The sequence below is a fragment of the Rhinolophus sinicus genome, chromosome 4, assembly GCF_057876585.1.
Source record: "Rhinolophus sinicus isolate RSI-liver-muscle chromosome 4, RSI-T2T, whole genome shotgun sequence".
NCBI lineage: Eukaryota > Metazoa > Chordata > Mammalia > Chiroptera > Rhinolophidae > Rhinolophus > Rhinolophus sinicus.
Genome location: NC_142504.1, coordinates 60,102,667 through 60,120,545, shown reverse-complemented (window position 1 = coordinate 60,120,545; position 17,879 = coordinate 60,102,667). Strand labels below are relative to the sequence as shown.

Here is a 17,879-nt window from a genome sequence, read left to right as displayed (position 1 = left end):
TGGGGAGCAGGACCAGAGTCCCCGCATGACAGTGTTTACCAAAATTTACATTTAACTGCCTATTAGTATTTTATCTGGCAACCCTATTACAGGGCCACATTCAATGACACCACACATAGGGGTTTTGGGTCGTTTTGCATTTTTAAAAAGGATTAAATGGATAGATTTGTCATTTTTAAAAATCCAATTTCCAGATTAAAAAAAAAAAAAGTATCCTCGCTCCCTCCCGGCCGACATTCATTGATGGTGGCCCGGGGAGGGCAGCACCGGAAGACTCCTACAGGCGCAGAACGCCTTCAGAGCTGGAGAGTCTCAGTCTGGAACCAGCACCGGAAGGCCCTCCCAAGGCCCAGAGCGGTTCCCGGAGCTTGTGCTACAAGGTTCCCCAATCCGCAACCCCGCCTGGGGTGCCAAGAGCAAGCACCTGTCACCTCGGAGTTGCTGCCAGCGCCCTCTCTTGAGCCGTCTATTTATGTACCGCTGGGCAACCCAGCCCCGTATTAGGCAATGCTGGTCAGTCAGCCCCACCCCCATATCCCCCGCGTCCCGCGGACCCTGCGCCCTCCTGACACTGGAGCGCCGGAAGGGTCACCAGGCCCGGTCGCCGGTGGCCCCTGCGGAGCGAGCAGGGCCTTGCTCAAGGCGGGGGGGCAGCACTCGGTAAGTAACAGAGTGTAACAGAGTGACGGGGAAACGCGGGCGTCGAAAGCCTTTTATTAGCTGTAGGGACAGTCCGAGGGAGAAAGATCGCGGCCCGGAATTAGGGGTAGCCTTGCAGGTCCCTCTGAGCTTCCCTCAGGTTGTCCTGGGGCCAGACCCTGCCAGCAGGGCTCTGTTTAGTAAGTCGCCTCCTCCTACACACGATCTCTGCCCAGCCAAGGCTGTCTTCCCCGCTTTCTGTCCCATTATTCAGTTTCATAGCCTTCGTGGTGTTATTCTCTAAACTAAGTAGTACTCGATCATTTGCCTCCCTCGCTAGACTGTAAGCTCCAGAAATGTAGAACACTCTTTCTATTCCTGGTTGTCTCTTAGAATCCTGAATAGTGCCTGGCACTTAAAAAAAAAAAAAACTTAAGTTAACATCAAATGTATCTCCCGGCAACACTTAACGTTAAAGCCCGCAATATAATTACCTTGGATCCACCGCTCCGACCCCCACATGGTTCTTAAGCAGAACTAATGCATATTAAGGTTCTTTGAAAAGAATAAAGCATGGTGAAAATGCAAAGCATTGTGAACTCCTCGAAGGAAGGAAAAAAGAAGCCTATCTTATTTAAATTTATCATCTATATCCGTAGCCTGTTATGAAATGCCTAGTGCATGATTATTACTATTAAATGAATCAGGCATTTGTCCATACTAGTGGGAGACTCAGAGTGCATTTACGGTGGCACAGGTGTTCTAAGCTATTTTCTGCGCAAGATGGTGATGCAACAAATTAGGGTATGGGGATGTAATGGTAAAAACCAGGGTTCACAAACTTAAATGGCTGTAGGATAACTAAAAGGACAGGGGTAGAAAAGCAACAGCAGAAAAAGAATTATAAATGATAACTGATACTCAGGTATCAACAGTCGATAATGTGGGCTAGGGAATGGGAGAGTAGATGTGCCATCTGAGAGCTGGCAACTAATTACTCAGGTCCTTCACACTGTTGTTGCCATGGGAATTAAGGACCCACTGATGCCACATCTTCCATTATTTTCAATAGATGCTAGAATGTTTCAACTTTGTTGACAACTAATTTACAAAAAAGGAAATAGAAAAAGAAATGTCTGTGAGCAGCCAATTTGTGATCTCTGGCTTCAGCTGGTCTCTGAGATGGGGACCAAATTCCTGAGAGCACATGGAGTGAGAAATGGGTGTCACAAAGTATAGGCAGGGAGATCAAGTGAATGATTCTGATTCTGGGTGATTTGTTTAACTTGAACAAAAGGAAAGCAACTTGAAAAATCAACCATAACTTTTATATGTAGAAAATTTTTTTTTCAAGATACTGGTTTATTAACATGTATAAAAGTTTATCATGAACTTGTAATTTAAGACTAAGCAAAGCGTTCATTTAATTGCAGACACCTCATTGAGCAACTCTAATCTGCCAGGCATCATCATAGACAGGTGTTAATACAGAAATGATTAAGACATGAGCCCCCTCTACCCCCAGTGTGCTCATCATTGAAAGGAGAGGCAGACATATACATAAATAAATTGCAGCAACAGTGCAATCACTGTGTTCAAGGTATAAACAAGCAGGGGCAAAGAAGGCCTCACTGAGGAAGTGATGTCTGAACTGAATTTTGAAAAGCCAGTTATATTTTTTCAGGTATAAAAGGATGTATGCATTGTTAGTGGTTCAGTACTACTAAACGTTTGAAAAATGTATTGAAGAAAAGTCAGAGGCAAGAAATGAGGCAAGAAAGGTTAAGAGGTGCCAGATTGTGAAGGGTCTCATAATGCCTGAATGAGGGGTAGTGTTGGTGAAAATAGGCTCGGGATAATTTCTTTAAATATGGGGTAGTGATTTTATACATGATAGTCACCAACTTCCAGAAGGATTTTGTTTTTAACATTGGAACTGGGACATCATTTTCTTATATCATGTTGACATCCCTCAGCTTGCCGACCAGTCTGTTGAGGGGATTTTTAGACACACTGGAATTCAGAACCCTGTCCAAGTCATTTCTAGGTCTTTGGTTTTTTTCATCGATAAAAATTCAAGGCTTTGCTGTTTATCAACTCTGTCATTTCTTGTTATGACCTACTCACCATACTGAACATTTATGGGGGAAAAAGTACACTCTGATTCAGGAATTCAGTAACTTCTTTTCCCATCAAAGCAGGAGTAGAAAGGAATTGTTTCCGTCTTTCCCCCGAAGCAGTTCTCATTGAAACTGGATAAGTAGGTTGTAAGTTTTTGTGTTTTCCGGTCACATTAGTTGGGCTGCCTGCACGTTGACAGGTTAAAAAGAAAATTGTCTTCTTCCCCCTCCTCTTCCTCCTTCTCTCTCTCTCTCTCTCTCTCTCTCTCTCTCTCTCTCTCTCTATATATATATATATATATATATATATATATATATATATATATATATATATACACATACACCAGGGGATGCCAAAAAATGTACACAAGTGGACACTTTGGTCAATGTTGCTCAAGCAGTAGTTCACCATAATCAGAAGTGTCTGGACCACTTTGAGCACCTCTTGTAATTGCAGAAGTCAAACGTGACTTGTATTCATCTTTTGCTATCGGTATATATTGTTACAATTTTAATCCAGTTTTCCTTTCTTAAAATGTGTATACATATTTTTGGCACCCTCTGTGTATGTATATGCACACCAGGTCTGACAATTAAGTTCACAAACTTGTTGCAACAATGTTGCTAACCTTTTTTGATATCAGAGGGATTTTTCATTATGAATTTGTCCCAACTGGACAGTTAACCAAATTTACTATTTGGAAGTGCTCAAAAGGTTGTGTGAAAAAGACGAAAACGAACTTTTCACCAACAATTCATGGCTCTTGCATCATGACAATGTACCAGCTCACACGGCACTGTCTGTGAGGGAGTTTTCAGCCAGTAAACAAATAACTGTAACTGAACACCCTCCCTACTTATCTGATCTGGCCCCCAATGACTTTTTTCTTTACCCAAAGATAAAGGAAATATTGAAAGGAAGACATTTTGATGACATTCAGTGCATCAAGGGTAATATGATAGCAGCTCTGATGGCCATTCCAGAAAAAGTTCCAAAATTGCTTTGAAGGGTGGACTGGGTGCTAGTGTTGGTGCATAGCTTCCCGAAGGGAATCCTTCGAAGGTGACCTTAGTGATATTCAGCAATAAGGTATGTAGCACTTTTTCTAGGATGAGTTCATGAACTTAATTGTCTGACCTGATGTGTGCATGCGCACAAGAATTAATATGAAACCCGGTCTTATTTTACTATAATATAAGACCGGGTCATATTTTGGAATGGAATGGAATGGAATGCTGGGTCTTGTATTAATTTTTGCTCCAAAAGACACATTAGAGCTGATTGTCCAGCAAGGTCTTATTTTCGGGAAAACATGGTACTATAGTCTATCCGTTCTACTAATGTATATTTAGGTTATCCCCCAATTTTTTTTTCAAACAGTGCTGCTATGAATTTAAACTACTTTTAACTTTAGCAAAACATGGAGGCATTGTCATATATCAATTGTTATTTTTAAAAAGTAACAAATTTAAAGATAATGTAAAGATGATAAAATTAAACATTGTAAAAGCTAAACATTGACAGTTTAGGTTAACAGTTTTATGCCACATTAAAATTTGTAGCAGTCCATTTCTTACAACGAAATATACTGGACATGAGTATAAGTGCATTTTGGATTTGCAAAGTAATTAGGCTTTATTCTTGTGATTTATATTTATCTTTCCTACTCATTTTTCTCCATTATTATGGGTATTATTAATATGAATGCACCAGTTCAGTCTTCTCTAAATTGGAGCAGAGAATAACCTCCCATTGGTATCATTGAGAACATTGATATAATTTTGTTTTGCTGATGAAAGGAGAATGCCCTCATTAAAGAAAAAGTTGCTGTCAGCTGTCTTTTATTTATGAGCTGTGTCTGTACCCACAAGCAGTTTGTATATGGACCCAAACATATTTATTATTGAAAAATTATTTGTTCAGGTATCCTGCCTCAGCTTTACTATGCAAATTTTACCAAGCAAATTACATGTTGTACGTGCATGGCCTTGTTTACTTCTCCAAACTATTCTTATATAATTCTCAAAACTAATCTTAGGTGAGAAAGCTGAAAGAGGCTAAGAAACTTGATTGTGTTACTAGATAGTAGAGCAAAAATTCAACCCAGGCCTCTAACCCAAGGCAAAGCCCATGTTTCTAATCTCTGATCTACACCACTGTAAACTAACAATAATTTCTGTTGCATGCTCAGTCTATTTTATTTATATACATTATCCCCATTTTACAGATGAAGAAACCAAGGTTTAGAAAGGTTAAATAATTTTAGGATTACAGCATGTGACTAAACTGAGATTCAAACCTAGGACTACCTCACATCCAAACCTACCTACAATGCCAATATCTTTTACGCACCTTATATGTACAAGAAACAATGCTGAGAATGTTTTTGAAGTGTATTTTTTAGGATTTCCATTAGTGAATACTTTTGGTCTATAAATCCATAGCAATTAGGGTAGCTCTCAGGAGTTGTAAAAAAGGCAATTGGAAGGAAGAGATACTTAACAGATATATATATACTCATCTAAAAAATTCATAAATGTTCCTCAGAATGTTTGAAACAGTTATTTCTTTTTTTTAAAATGTTGTTTTGTTGTTTTGGAGCCAGTGTTTGGGGCAGAGAAGCTTCATCCAAATAAAGCATTTATTCAAGAAATTGATTTATATTTGGGAACCTTGGAGACAACCAGATGATCTTTTAAGAATAGTAATCTGACCATTCCCCTTCTCTGGATTTAAGCAGAGAAGTGGAGATTAGGTACCCAGACATATCTAGAAAATGGATTTATTTATAACAGAGCAGGAGTTGTTGACCAGCTGCCTGTTATTGTGTATAGGCCATGAGCTAGCAATTAATTTTATCATTTTAAATAGCTTTTCAAAATGAAAAGAAGAAGAATCATTCAGGACATTTGAAAATATATGACATTCAAGTTTTCAATATCCATAAAATATTTCCTTGGCATACAGCCATGCAAATTTGTTTATTTACTGTTTATGGCTGCTTTTGCATTATAATGGCAAAGTTGTGTTGTTACTACAGAGACAGCTTGGCCTACAAAGCCCTAGTTTGCTGACATTTGCACTAGAAGGAATAGTTAAGAATACAGAGTTTGAAATCAGATGGAACTGGGTAGAAGACTCAGTTTCTGCATCTGTGAAATGTTGTGGCCGTTTAATGAGAAGAGGTAAACTCAGAAGAGTGACTTAGTGTTGCCTTCTATCAAGGAGAAATAAGGATAAGTTAGAGGTTTCTATGGTTCTTTTACTTGACAGTATAATAATAGAAAACACAATAATATGACAAAAGTGAAATTTTGTAGAATATATAGTTGCAATTATAGACAATGTTTTCTCAATATTTTTGCATATGCCACATATAGTGGTAAGGACTCCTGAGTGCCAATAACAGCAGTCTCGATTCAAACTAGCTTAAACAATAAAGGGAGTGGTTTGTCTCTCAAAACTGAAAAATACAGATGTAAGGCATCTTTCAAACTCCATTGCTCTGGATTGTCTACACCTTCCCTATATTGTCCTCATACTAGCTTATGGCGACATGGCTATGGCAGTTCCAGTCCTCTCATCTGTATAACACATGGATACCCACAACCATTGAACCAGAGAGCTGAGCTGCGCTCTGATTATGCCAATGTCATATCTCATACCCATCCCAAACCAGTCACAGTGGTGAGGGATATGGGAATCAATTCCACCCCTATTTTACCAAGTGAAGACAGGTTGGATGCTGGGGAAAACCCAATATTGTCCACTATAAAGTTGTTTTTGAGATATTATGTATAATGTATTTATAAAGAAAGCAAGCACACACTGTACTGATTATTTACCCCATTCTTAACCTCTCTTTTTGAAACTAATGCTACCTATGTTTTTATTACAATAGCCTTATTCCAAAAAGTTCAACAAGGATGGTTTGGCTCCTGCCTTAAAGATACAAAATCCTGGGGTTGTGGTCACAGCATCTGGGTTCTCAGCACCTCATTTCTGTCCCAGCAACATCACAATCAACACTTTAGGGACCAATGAGCCTGAACTTCCTGCAGCTGCTGGATCTAATGATCCTATCTGGGAGTTGCACTTTGCCTTCCAGCATTGGGTAGTATTGCTGTCCTTTGAGAGATTCTTGCACATCAGTGTGATACTAGAAATGTTTAAATATTTATTTCATTATAAGAAAGCTTTTATGCTTTTCAACTTAAAGTGACAACTGTTATCTGTAAAATTGATTGAAGTGTTTATGTATAAGGTAGCCTACGTAACATGATCTGGGCTAGTCCTAGTGTGTTGTGGGAGACTTCAGTAATATAATGACCTTTTAGCCCATAATTGGATTCTCTTTGTAAAAATCTAAAACAAATAAACACTAAATAAACAAATAAACACCATTTTTAACCTGCAAACCCTTACAAAGAAAGCCTTAAGCTTTCATGGAAATAGAACTAAGCTATTAATGCCAGAAAATATGGCAAGGAAGGTTTTATTCCTATTTCAAGTATACAGATTCTCAGATTGGCTAGCTGTTATAATTCCTTTTCATAGGTTTTCTAATAGCCATTATATAGTTAAACATTCCTGTCATGTTTAACACTTGTTTCCTGAAAAGAACTTTAATTCAGCACTTGAAAAAAGTGTCATGTCTCATTGAGACACATGAAATTTCTAATTTTATAGGGTCACAGAGATTTAGAAAATATATAACCTTTACAGCTGACAAATTTTGTTTTCGCATTGTTCAAATTATCACCTCCTCTTGTTTCTTAACTCCTAGTAATGACTTTTCTGCCATCAACATTTATTCTTACTGTATGCAACTATAGCCAAGTAAGAACTCCAAAGGGTGACAGATACTTGAGATCTGCTCCTCACATTAAGGTTTCTGACTCTAGAAATATCATTCATCCAATCAAAACAGCTAATTAACTTCCTGTAAACATCCCATTTCCATTCCTCTGGGGAAGGTGACGATGACTTAAAGAGACTCTTAACTAAACTAGTGCTTTTTAAGTGAAGAAGTGATACAGTCTCTGCCACCATGAAATAGGAAACAAAGAGGAACTGAGTAAGGAGAGAGGAGAGAGAAACGGGATGACTTTTGTGCATATTTCTAAGTTTAGGATGATTTAGTTGTAAGTTTTAAGTACTGTGAAGTCTCAGATCAGCTGACATTTGGTTGTGTTTTCCACAGCATTTGTTTTGAATTACTTGCCCCAGAGCAAAGTTTGAGAATTTTAAGTATTCTCTTTTTCCAGCCATCCTACATAGCCCCTGTTTTGATTTTGCGAATTGGCCATTTTAACATTTGGGTGCATTTTGGGGGGAGGTGAACGTAACCTTTTAGATGATGTTGCATCTCCTCAGAGAGAACATTAAATCTCTGTACCCTTTGCCTGCAGGGCAGCTGTAATTGGTAACTGGAAGTGGAATTGCAAAATGTGCTCATCTTATCACTTCTCTCTTCATTGACCACAAGAGGGAGGACTTTCCAGCCCTCCCAGAAAAATCTCTATTGCTGATTAAGAAAATATTGTTAGTGGTTAAAAATTTACTGTTTATACAATTGACATTATTTTTAAATAGGAAAAAAGTAGTTATCTTAAACTACTCAGTTTGGAATGAGTAATATTTATTTATAATTATTTTTTAGAACTAATGCTGCATTTTAAATTATGGAGAATTTTTTCTTAGAAGAAAACTGCTTCTTTTCTTTCCCTCAGGAATGTTCTAAGACATCTATGTTGCTTTGTGAGTAATCAGAAATGCAAATAGCCCCTCAAGAATCAAGCTAAATTTAAAGAAGACTTACTTAGAAACATTGGATGGTGAATCATGGAGTGCAAGATTGAGGGAAAAGAAAAATACCAACACAGCTTGAATTTACTGAATAAAGTTAAGAACATGAAAGAATTAGCAGAAATGATTGATGTAGTACTCATAGCAGAAGGAGAGAAATTTCCTTGCCACAGACTGGTCCTGGCTGCTTTTAGTCCTTATTTCAAAGCTATGTTTACTTGTGGACTACTTGAATGTACTCAAAGGGAAGTCATACTTTATGACATCACAGCAGAAGGTGTGTCAGTTATATTAAATTACATGTATAATGCAGCTTTGGAGATCAATAATGCCAATGTACAGACTGTAACTATGGCTGCCTACTTTATGCAGATAGAAGAAGTCTTTAGTGTGTGTCAAAAATATATGATGGACCACATGGATGCCTCCAACTGTATAGGTATCTATTATTTTGCACAGCAGATTGGAGCTGAAGATTTATCTGATCAATCAAAGAAATATTTATATCAGCACTTTGCTGAGGTGAGCTTACATGAAGAAATACTAGAAATTGAAGTGCACCAATTTCTAACGCTTATTAAATCTGATGACCTTAACATATCCAGAGAGGAGAGCATTCTGGACTTAGTTCTGAGATGGGTAAATCATAACCAAGAATTCCGCAAAGAGCATCTTGCTGAGCTTTTGAAACAAGTCAGATTGGAACTTATAAATCCTTCTTTTTTAAGACAAGCCCTAAAAAGGAACACAATGCTTCTATGTGATGCAAATTGCATTGACATAATTCAAAACACATTCAAAGCCTTCAAGACACCCCAACAACACCCTCTAAATCTTCGTTATGGCATGGAGACTACTAGTCTTTTGCTTTGCATTGGCACCAATACTTCAGGAATCAGGTCAAGACATAGGAACTATGGGGATGCCAGTTTTTGTTATGATCCTGCATCACAGAAGACCTACTTTGTCTCATCTCCCAAGTATGGGGAGGGTTTAGGAACCGTGTGTACTGGTGTTGTCATGGAAAACAATGCTATAATTGTGGCTGGAGAAGCAAGTGCTTCTAAACTCTCTAGACAAAAGAACAAGAATGTTGAAATCTATAGGTTTGTATCTAGCACTATATTTATAAATTTATTTTCATTATCTTGCTTTGACATTAGCAACAGGATAAAGTACCGCTGAAAGAGTGATGACATCTTAAATGACATGTAGTCAAATTATCCTGTAACTACACATTTTACGTATATCTGTAAAATTCATGATGAAATCACCCACATTTAAAAATTATTTTTATGTCCCTTTTTTAAGAACATGTAGTTGAATTTGTATAAATTAAATGTATGTATGTTGTGATTCCATTGTATATTTTCATTCTTCCTTATTTATCAGTATGATAGGATAGAATGCCTTGCTTTGTTTTTGAAGAGCTTGATATAACTTTTAACCAGAAGAAGTTTATTACCACTGAGTCCTTTGAATTGAGTTTTTTTAGTTCCTACTTCAGAGTAATAAGTAATTTTTTCTCAAATAAAAATTAATTATCTGTCAGTTTTCATTCTCTATCCTTAATTTGTGGATATTTCCTAAACCTCCAATAGTGTAAAATATTTGTAGCCTCAGTAAGAATGCTTCAATCCTAGAATTGTAAGAGGAACAAAGGTGTCTGCTAAGAAGTAGCATATCATCTAGGTTTTGTATGTGAGGACACATACAGTTGTTTATTATTTATTCAGCAAGTATTTAGTATTCAGCTCTTCAATCTAATTGGGTAAATAATAAATATGCACACAGAATACATACTAGAGTAAAGCTCTCCTTCACTATTATTTTCCTCTCAGTTCCCTCTTACCAGGGTTTGTTAAGACTTCAGACAGAAAGTAATTCTTTACAGTAAAGTTGGGACAAAGAAAAAATTAAGAGGTCTGCTATTTTTCTGTCAACTCGTAGAATTCCATTATCTGTTTTAAGTTATCAGCCTGTCCCTTTTTCACATTCATATTTTGGAGATGCGTCTCATCTCTTCTAGTAGTGAGAAGGGAAGGAATACAGAGTCCTGGATGAGTGACCTGGACCTATCCCCATCGTGGCAGAGCATGTCACTGAGCAGCATGAGCAGCCTTCTTCAGAATTATCAGGTATAGAACACAGAGCCAGGGTATCAATCCTTACAGGAGGAGGAAGCTTTGGCTTTCCCCACATGGTTCTTATAGGTCTGTGCCACTTGTCTTATTTGCTCTTGGTTTTATTTGCTCTTGGTTAGATGCCCTTCTTTCCATCTGAGAGCCTCTTGTTACAAGTACCTCAGGTTCTTTAAATAACTCTTTCTCATCAAGACAGGCCACAAAACCGCCATGAGAATTTATTTTCAGTAAACATCCAATCCTGTCAATGTGTCTTTCTGTTTTGATCCTCAAACATCTTTCCTCTTCTTTTGAAAGTCTGTTTCCCTTTTTTACAGCATATGTCTGACTATATACCCTACTTACCTCTCTTGAATTCAACCAGGTTCCCATCACCAACCAGCTCTTCCACATTGGTCAGAATTAGGGTAAAAGTATCAGTTGCCCTCCTCATTCCCTCCAATAATGAAACTGTCAGCAAGGCAAATAATGAAATTATCAGGAGCATTGCCTTGGACTTAAATGAGACTTCCAGCAGATGTCGGCATATTTAAAGTCTTATAGCACTGCTGAAGATAACTTTAGTGCCAGTTTGTGATATGTGTGAGAAATCATCATCTTGTGGTATTCTTCCTATGGTGTTTCTGTTTCTTATCCCTTTTATTTTTGCCCAGATGCTCTTCAATGTGCTCCTACTTTATAGTTCATAGATTTTCATGCAGACATATTTCTTTTGGACTTAAAAAAAGAAGTAAACTAGTACTCTGGTTGGTCATTTCTTTTCAAAAAGGTATACCTTTCCATCTCCTTTACTTATCTTTCATACTTTGATATACAAACAGCTAAGGATATATGTTGTTTTTAAATGATCAACCTCAGAGAACGTTGAATGCTTTTGTCACTATTATTTTCTTTTTTATGTCATACCCATTTTTCTTAATAATAAATTTTATAGTTTTATCTGGGCATTTTCTCTCCCCGTTTTCAGTTCAAAATGTTAAAACAAACTCAGACTATCAAGTTGCCCAGGAAACTTGTACATCCCAACCATCATGGGATGTGTTTTGTTCTTGGCCCGTTTCTTGAATCATGCCTCAGAAAACAAAACCCCATTTTTTTAGTTCTATGTATATATTCATTCATTGGCTTTGCTTCAGTAGTCCCCACCTATGGATTCCTAATCCTCCTTTCTCTTCTAAAATCCAGTACAATTTAAAATAGTAGTGAAAATACTATTATACCTGTGTTCTAAGAACTTTGGTTTCTTACCTAGAATTACATATAAGACAGCTATCGTGAAACTTGATAAATTTCTGCATTCAGTTTGTGACAAGACAGGCATGCCCACTAGGAAAGGAGCATAATCTAACTTTCCAGTCAAGCTTAAAATAAAAGGTTATTTCTGGAGAAGAATGTAAGAGTTGACCTATGATAACTGGAAAAAACTCCTATAAATATGATCAAATATCAAATGTTTGATTCAAAAAAGTAGTCTATACTTTAAAATTATACTCTGTATAGAGCACACCCATATAATTTCTTCATTTGTTTCCAAACAGAACTTTTATTTTCCATATTTTCCTGTTTTTGTTTTGTTTTAGTTTTGAAGTCCAGGTATACTTTCTGATTTTCTAGAACAGATCTAATATCACATATTTTACCCCACTGTTTCCATAAGTACTTTTGTCCTTCATAGACTATGTGTCCAAAATCGTGATTGGAGAAAATAGACTTAGCACTATGAAGAGGCAAGACAAAGGGCAGCCACAGACTCATATACTTAGTGACTGTATAATGCCATGCACATGCACACGCACACGCAGGTGATCAGTTCATGTGTTGTGCTCCTGGAGGTACGGAGAGCCATATATCCTAGTGTCCCTACCTCCCAAGATTTTTCTCAGGCTGACATAATTATTCATGGAAGAAATTACTGAAACTGACATACTTAGGGTATTAATAGAGGTGTTAAATGCCCAGCAGACACCTGAAGATGGGTTTTTATACACCTACAGGTGCTCTTAATGCTGTTCTAAGCCAGTTAGAACTCAAAGAATAATCCTTGAAATTCTACACATCCTACATCATCCCATCAGAAGTCTCTGAATTGAGATATTTTCAGAATTTCTGCTCTAAAACTGATTTCTTCAATGTAGTATTAAAGTGAAACTTCTAAGTCTACAGAATGAGACTTTTTCTTCTTTATTTTTACTTATTCTCTTATGGTAAAATTACAAATGATTTGCTGTAAGACTTTCCTATTTGTTCTTGATATTATTTCCAAGAATTAGGAAATGAAGGCTAGTCATGGATAATCTATATTTTTTCAATTGATTATTTTTCCTAAAATTCTGCAGGTAGGTGTGGTTAATTGTTTCTATGCACATTATATTTTCCTCATCAGTCCTTGCAAAAAAAAATCATAAACCTGTGTCACTGTCTTATATTGATGTTTTTTCCTCTCTAATTAGAAGAACAAAATCATGTCATTTTTAGTTGGAAAAGAAATTTAAGTGTGTTTCTTGGATAAGTTGTTTTCATGTTAACTCTAATCCTGTGTTCTCTCTCTGTTAATTTACAGGTATCATGATAGAGGAAACCAATCTTGGGAAAAGTTATGCACAACTGAATTTCGAGAGCTCTATGCTCTGGGCAGTGTTCATAATGACCTCTATGTTATAGGAGGACAGATGAAAATTAAAAACCAGTATCTTATTACAAACTGTGTTGATAAGTATTCTGTAGAACGGGACAATTGGAAAAGGGTGTCTCCCCTCCCACTACAATTGGCATGTCATGCTGTAGTGACAGTGAATAATAAACTTTATGTGATTGGAGGCTGGACCCCTCAGGTTAAGAAATTTCCTATGTACCTAATTGGCATGGTTATGCTGAGTCTGGCTGCTATGTTGAAAAATGTTGTTGTTGTTGAATACTAAAAGAGTCTAACTTACATTTTGGTAAAGTGCTTTTTTTTTTTTTTTAACTGGGGAATATTGTGTTTCTTCAGTGCCCATCAGCTCCAAGTCGTTGTCCTTCAATCTGGTTGTGGAGGGCACAGCTCAGCTCCAAGTTCAGTCACCATTTTCAATCTTAGTTGCAGGGGGCGCACCCCACCATCCCATGCCAGGATTGAACCGGCAAACTTGTTGTTAAGAGCTCGCGCTCTAATCAACTGAGCCATCTGGCCACCCCTCTGGCAGCTCAGTAGAACCAACTGAGCCATCTGGCCACCCCTCTGGCAGCTCAGTGGCAGCTCAGCAGCAGTTTGTTGTCTTCAATCTAGTTGTGGAGGGCACAGCTCACTGGCCCATGTGGGAATCGAACTGGCAACCCTGTTCAGAGCTCGTACTCTAACCAACAGAGCCATCCAGCCACCCTAAAATACTTTTTATTTTATAGAACATTAAACTTAAGATTTTAAAGTGTTAAATCAGTTTAGGAGAATACATTTTAAAGTGTGTTATTCATAGCACACTTTGTTTGCTATTCATGCTGTGTTCTTCATAATTCTTTCCATTTTCCTAATTATGAAAGATACTTATGCTGAGAGATTATCTGTAGGGAGCACCTAAGGAGAAGGCGGAGAAGCTGGGTCCTCACCTCAGTGCTGTCTGGTTAATAGCTGTGTGATATGAGACAAGTAACTCTTAATGTCTTTTCCACATTTAATATTCTTACTCTAAGTAGAAAACCAGAATACTCATTCAGTGTTGGCACAATTGTTTCCACAAAAGTATATTGTGATTTTAAACACTTTATGCCTTTGCTGGGCATCAGCAGATAGAGAAACAGAATACTGTTTGTATTGAAGCCCAGCAAAGTGATGGCAAGCCAAAACTGAAAAGTCAGTGGAGTGTGAGCACAGAAGTCCTGTACTTTCTCGTGGGAGTCCCTCCTAGTGCCTTGAGCTCTCACAGTAGTATCACTTGAGCTGCCTTTTGCCCGGGCCAACCAGTGTTTTTTAATAGAAATTAATGTAACTAGCTCCTTGTTCACTCACATAAAGTAAGTTTATTTTTGTCTATATCATTTCTTGTTTCTTCATATTTGCTTCATGATAAAACTGATGCTTTTGTATTCATTTCATAAGCTTGGACTTTGCCAGTTATAGCATATTATACCTGTTTTAAAAACTTAAACTTTACCTTTAATACATTTAAAATTTTGTGCTATGTATCAAAAAGTACAGATTTAATCACAGATGTTAGCTGATATCTGACAAATTATTTGTAATTAAACTTTTTCAGAACTATCCACTACATAGTTCATTTTTCATGAATAAGCTCCAAAGACATCTTAGAAGCTTTTTACTTTTCTTCCACTAAAATGGAGATTAAATACTTGCATTAGAAAGAAATATTAACCTTAGAAGGAAAATTAAAACAATAAAGTCAGTATTTGTTTATAATGTCTTTGAACAGATGACATGTGAATATTTATTGCTTAACAAAAGCTTTTGCTACTCTGTACATAATATAATACATTAAATTGCAAGGTAACATGGGCTTGTCATTGCAACCATAACTATCATAATTCTTGATTCATTTAAAGTAATTAACTAAAATTAATTGCACACAATTTTCATAAGTATGGCAATTCTTTCTGTGTGGAACACTTGCATCCAAAACAAAAAATAAATAAAAGACACTTAATCATCCTTAGCCTAAAGTCATAACAGTTCCTGAAACATTGTAGAAAGCAAAATTACTTAACCTGAAGTTTATGAGTAGGAGAAGCCACATACATCTCCTTGAGAATAAACAGTTATTCAATTTACACTGCTTCTAGTCATTAAAATATATATACATATATATTTTTTATTTATAAAATAAATACATAAAATAACTGCAAATAATTTATATTAATCCATATATCTTGAAAATTCTTTTTTTTATTTATTTTTTAAATTTATTGGGGTGACAATTGTTAGTAAAATTACATAGATTTCAGGTGTACAATTCTGTATTACATCATCTATAAATCCCATTGTGTGTTCACCACCCAGAGTCAGTTCTCCTTCCATCCCCATATATTTGATCCCCCTTACCCTCATCTCCCACCCCCCACCCCCCGCCCCTGTTACCCTCTGGCAACCACTAAACTATTGTCTGTGTCTATGAGTTTCTGTTTCTCATTTGTTTGTCTTGTTCTTTTGTTGCTTTTGGTTTATATACCACATATCAGTGAAATCACATGGTTCTCTGCTTTTTCTGTCTGACTTATTTCGCTCAGCATTACATTCTCAAGATCCATCCATGTTGTCACAAATGTTCCTATATCATCTTTTCTTACCACCGAATAGTATTCCATGGTGTATATATACCACAACTTCTTTATCCATTCATCTATCAAAGGACATTTTGGTTGTTTCCATGTCTTGGCCACCGTAAACAAAGCTGCAATGAACATTGGAGCACATGTGTCTTTATGTATAAATGTTTTCAGATTTCTTGGGTAGATACCCAGGAGAGGGACTGCTGGGTCATATGGTAATTCTATTTGTAATATTTTGAGGAACCTCCACATTGCCTTCCATAGCGGCTGTACCAGTCTGCATTCCCACCAACAGTGTATGGGGGTTCCTTTTTCTCCACAGCCTCTCCAACACTTGTTACTATTTGCCTTGTTGATGATGGCCATTCTGACTGGGGTGAGGTGATATCTCATTGTGGTTTTGATTTGCATTTCTCTGATGATTAGTGATGTTGAGCATTGTTTCATATATCTATTTGCCATTTGTATGTCCTCTTTGGAGAAATGTCTGTTCAGGTCCTCTGCCCATTTTTCAATTGAGTTGTTTGGTTTTTTGTTGTTGAGTTGCATGAGTTCCTCGTATGTTCTGGATATTAGCCCCTTATTGGAGGCACTATTTGCAAAAATCTTCCCCCATTCAGTTGGTGGTCTCTTTATTTTGTCGATGGTTTCTTTTGCTGTGCAGAAGCTTTTAAGTTTCATATAGTCCCATTCGTTTATTTTAGCTTTTACTTCCATTGCCTTTGGAGTCAAATTCATAAAATGCTCTTTAAACCCAAGGTCCATAAGTTTAGTACCTATGCTTTCTTCTGTGCAGTTTATTGTGTCAGGTCTTATGCTTAAGTCTTTGATCCATTTTGAATTAACTTTGGTACATGGTGACAAATAGCAGTCCAGTTTCATTCTTTTGCACATGGCTATCCAATTCTCCCAGCACCATTTATTGAAGAGGCTGTCTTTGCTCCATTGTATGTTTTTAGCTTCTTTGTCAAAAATTATCTGTCCATATTTATGTGGTTTTATTTCTGGGTTCTCCATTCTATTCCATTGGTCTATGTGTCTGTTTTTCTGCCAATACTATGCTGTTTTGATTATTGTAGCCCTGTAGTACAAGCCAAAGTCAGGAAGTGTGATACCTCCATTATAGTTCTTTTTTCTTAAGATTCCTTTGGCTATTCGGGGTCTTTTGTTGTTCCAAACAAATATGGTGATTTTTTGTTCTATTTCTTTAAAATATGCCATTGGGATTTTGATGGGGATTGCATTGAATCTGTGTATTGCTTTGGGTAATATGGCCATTTTAACTATGTTGATTCTTCCAATCCATGAGTATGGAATGTCTTTCCATTTCTTTGTGTCTTCTTCAATTTCTTTCAAAAATATCTTATAGTTTTCAGCATATAGGTCTTTCACATCCTTGGTTAGGTTTATTCCTAGGTATTTTATTCTTTTTGCTGCAATTGCAAAAGGAATTGTTTTTTGTATTACTTTTTCTGAGATTTCATTGTTAGTATATAGGAAAGCAATGTACTTTTGTACGTTGATTTTGTAGAGAGCAAGTTTACTGTATTCGTTGATTGTTTCTAATAGCTTTTTGGTGGAGTCTTTAGGGTTTTCTATATATAGTATCATGTCACCTGCAAAGAGTGATAATTTAACTTCTTCATTCCCAATTTGGATGCCTTTTATTTCTTTCTCGTGCCTGATTGCTCTGGCAAGGACTTTCAACACTATGTTGAAAAGCAGAGGTGATAGGGGATATCCCTGTCGTGTTCCTGAACGTAGAGCAAAGGGCTTCAGTTTTTCACCGTGAATTATGATACTAGCTGAGGGCTTGTCATATATGGCCTTTATTATGTTAAGGTATTTTCCTTCTATACCTATTTGATTAAGTGTTTTAATCATAAATGGATGTTGTATCTTGTCAAATGT

The 17,879-nt window shown here is 36.8% G+C and overlaps 1 protein-coding gene across 4 annotated transcripts in view; it reads left to right on the top strand.

The window, feature by feature from the left end:
* Positions 1-499: 499 nt before the first annotated feature.
* Positions 500-17,879, top strand: part of KBTBD12 (kelch repeat and BTB domain containing 12) — an 88,405-nt gene continuing 71,025 nt past the window's right edge. For 3 of the 4 annotated variants that reach the window (XM_074340478.2, XM_019718681.3, XM_074340476.2), the window contains exons 1-3: positions 500-660; positions 8,493-9,674; positions 13,273-13,543. In XM_074340478.2, the coding sequence (XP_074196579.1) occupies positions 8,605-9,674; positions 13,273-13,543 (1,341 nt within the window). In that variant the 5' untranslated portion in view covers positions 500-660; positions 8,493-8,604. Of the gene's footprint in view, positions 661-8,492; positions 9,675-10,597; positions 10,707-13,272; positions 13,544-17,879 lie in introns of all 4 variants that reach the window. The other variant, XM_088797869.1, reaches the window with a different exon arrangement.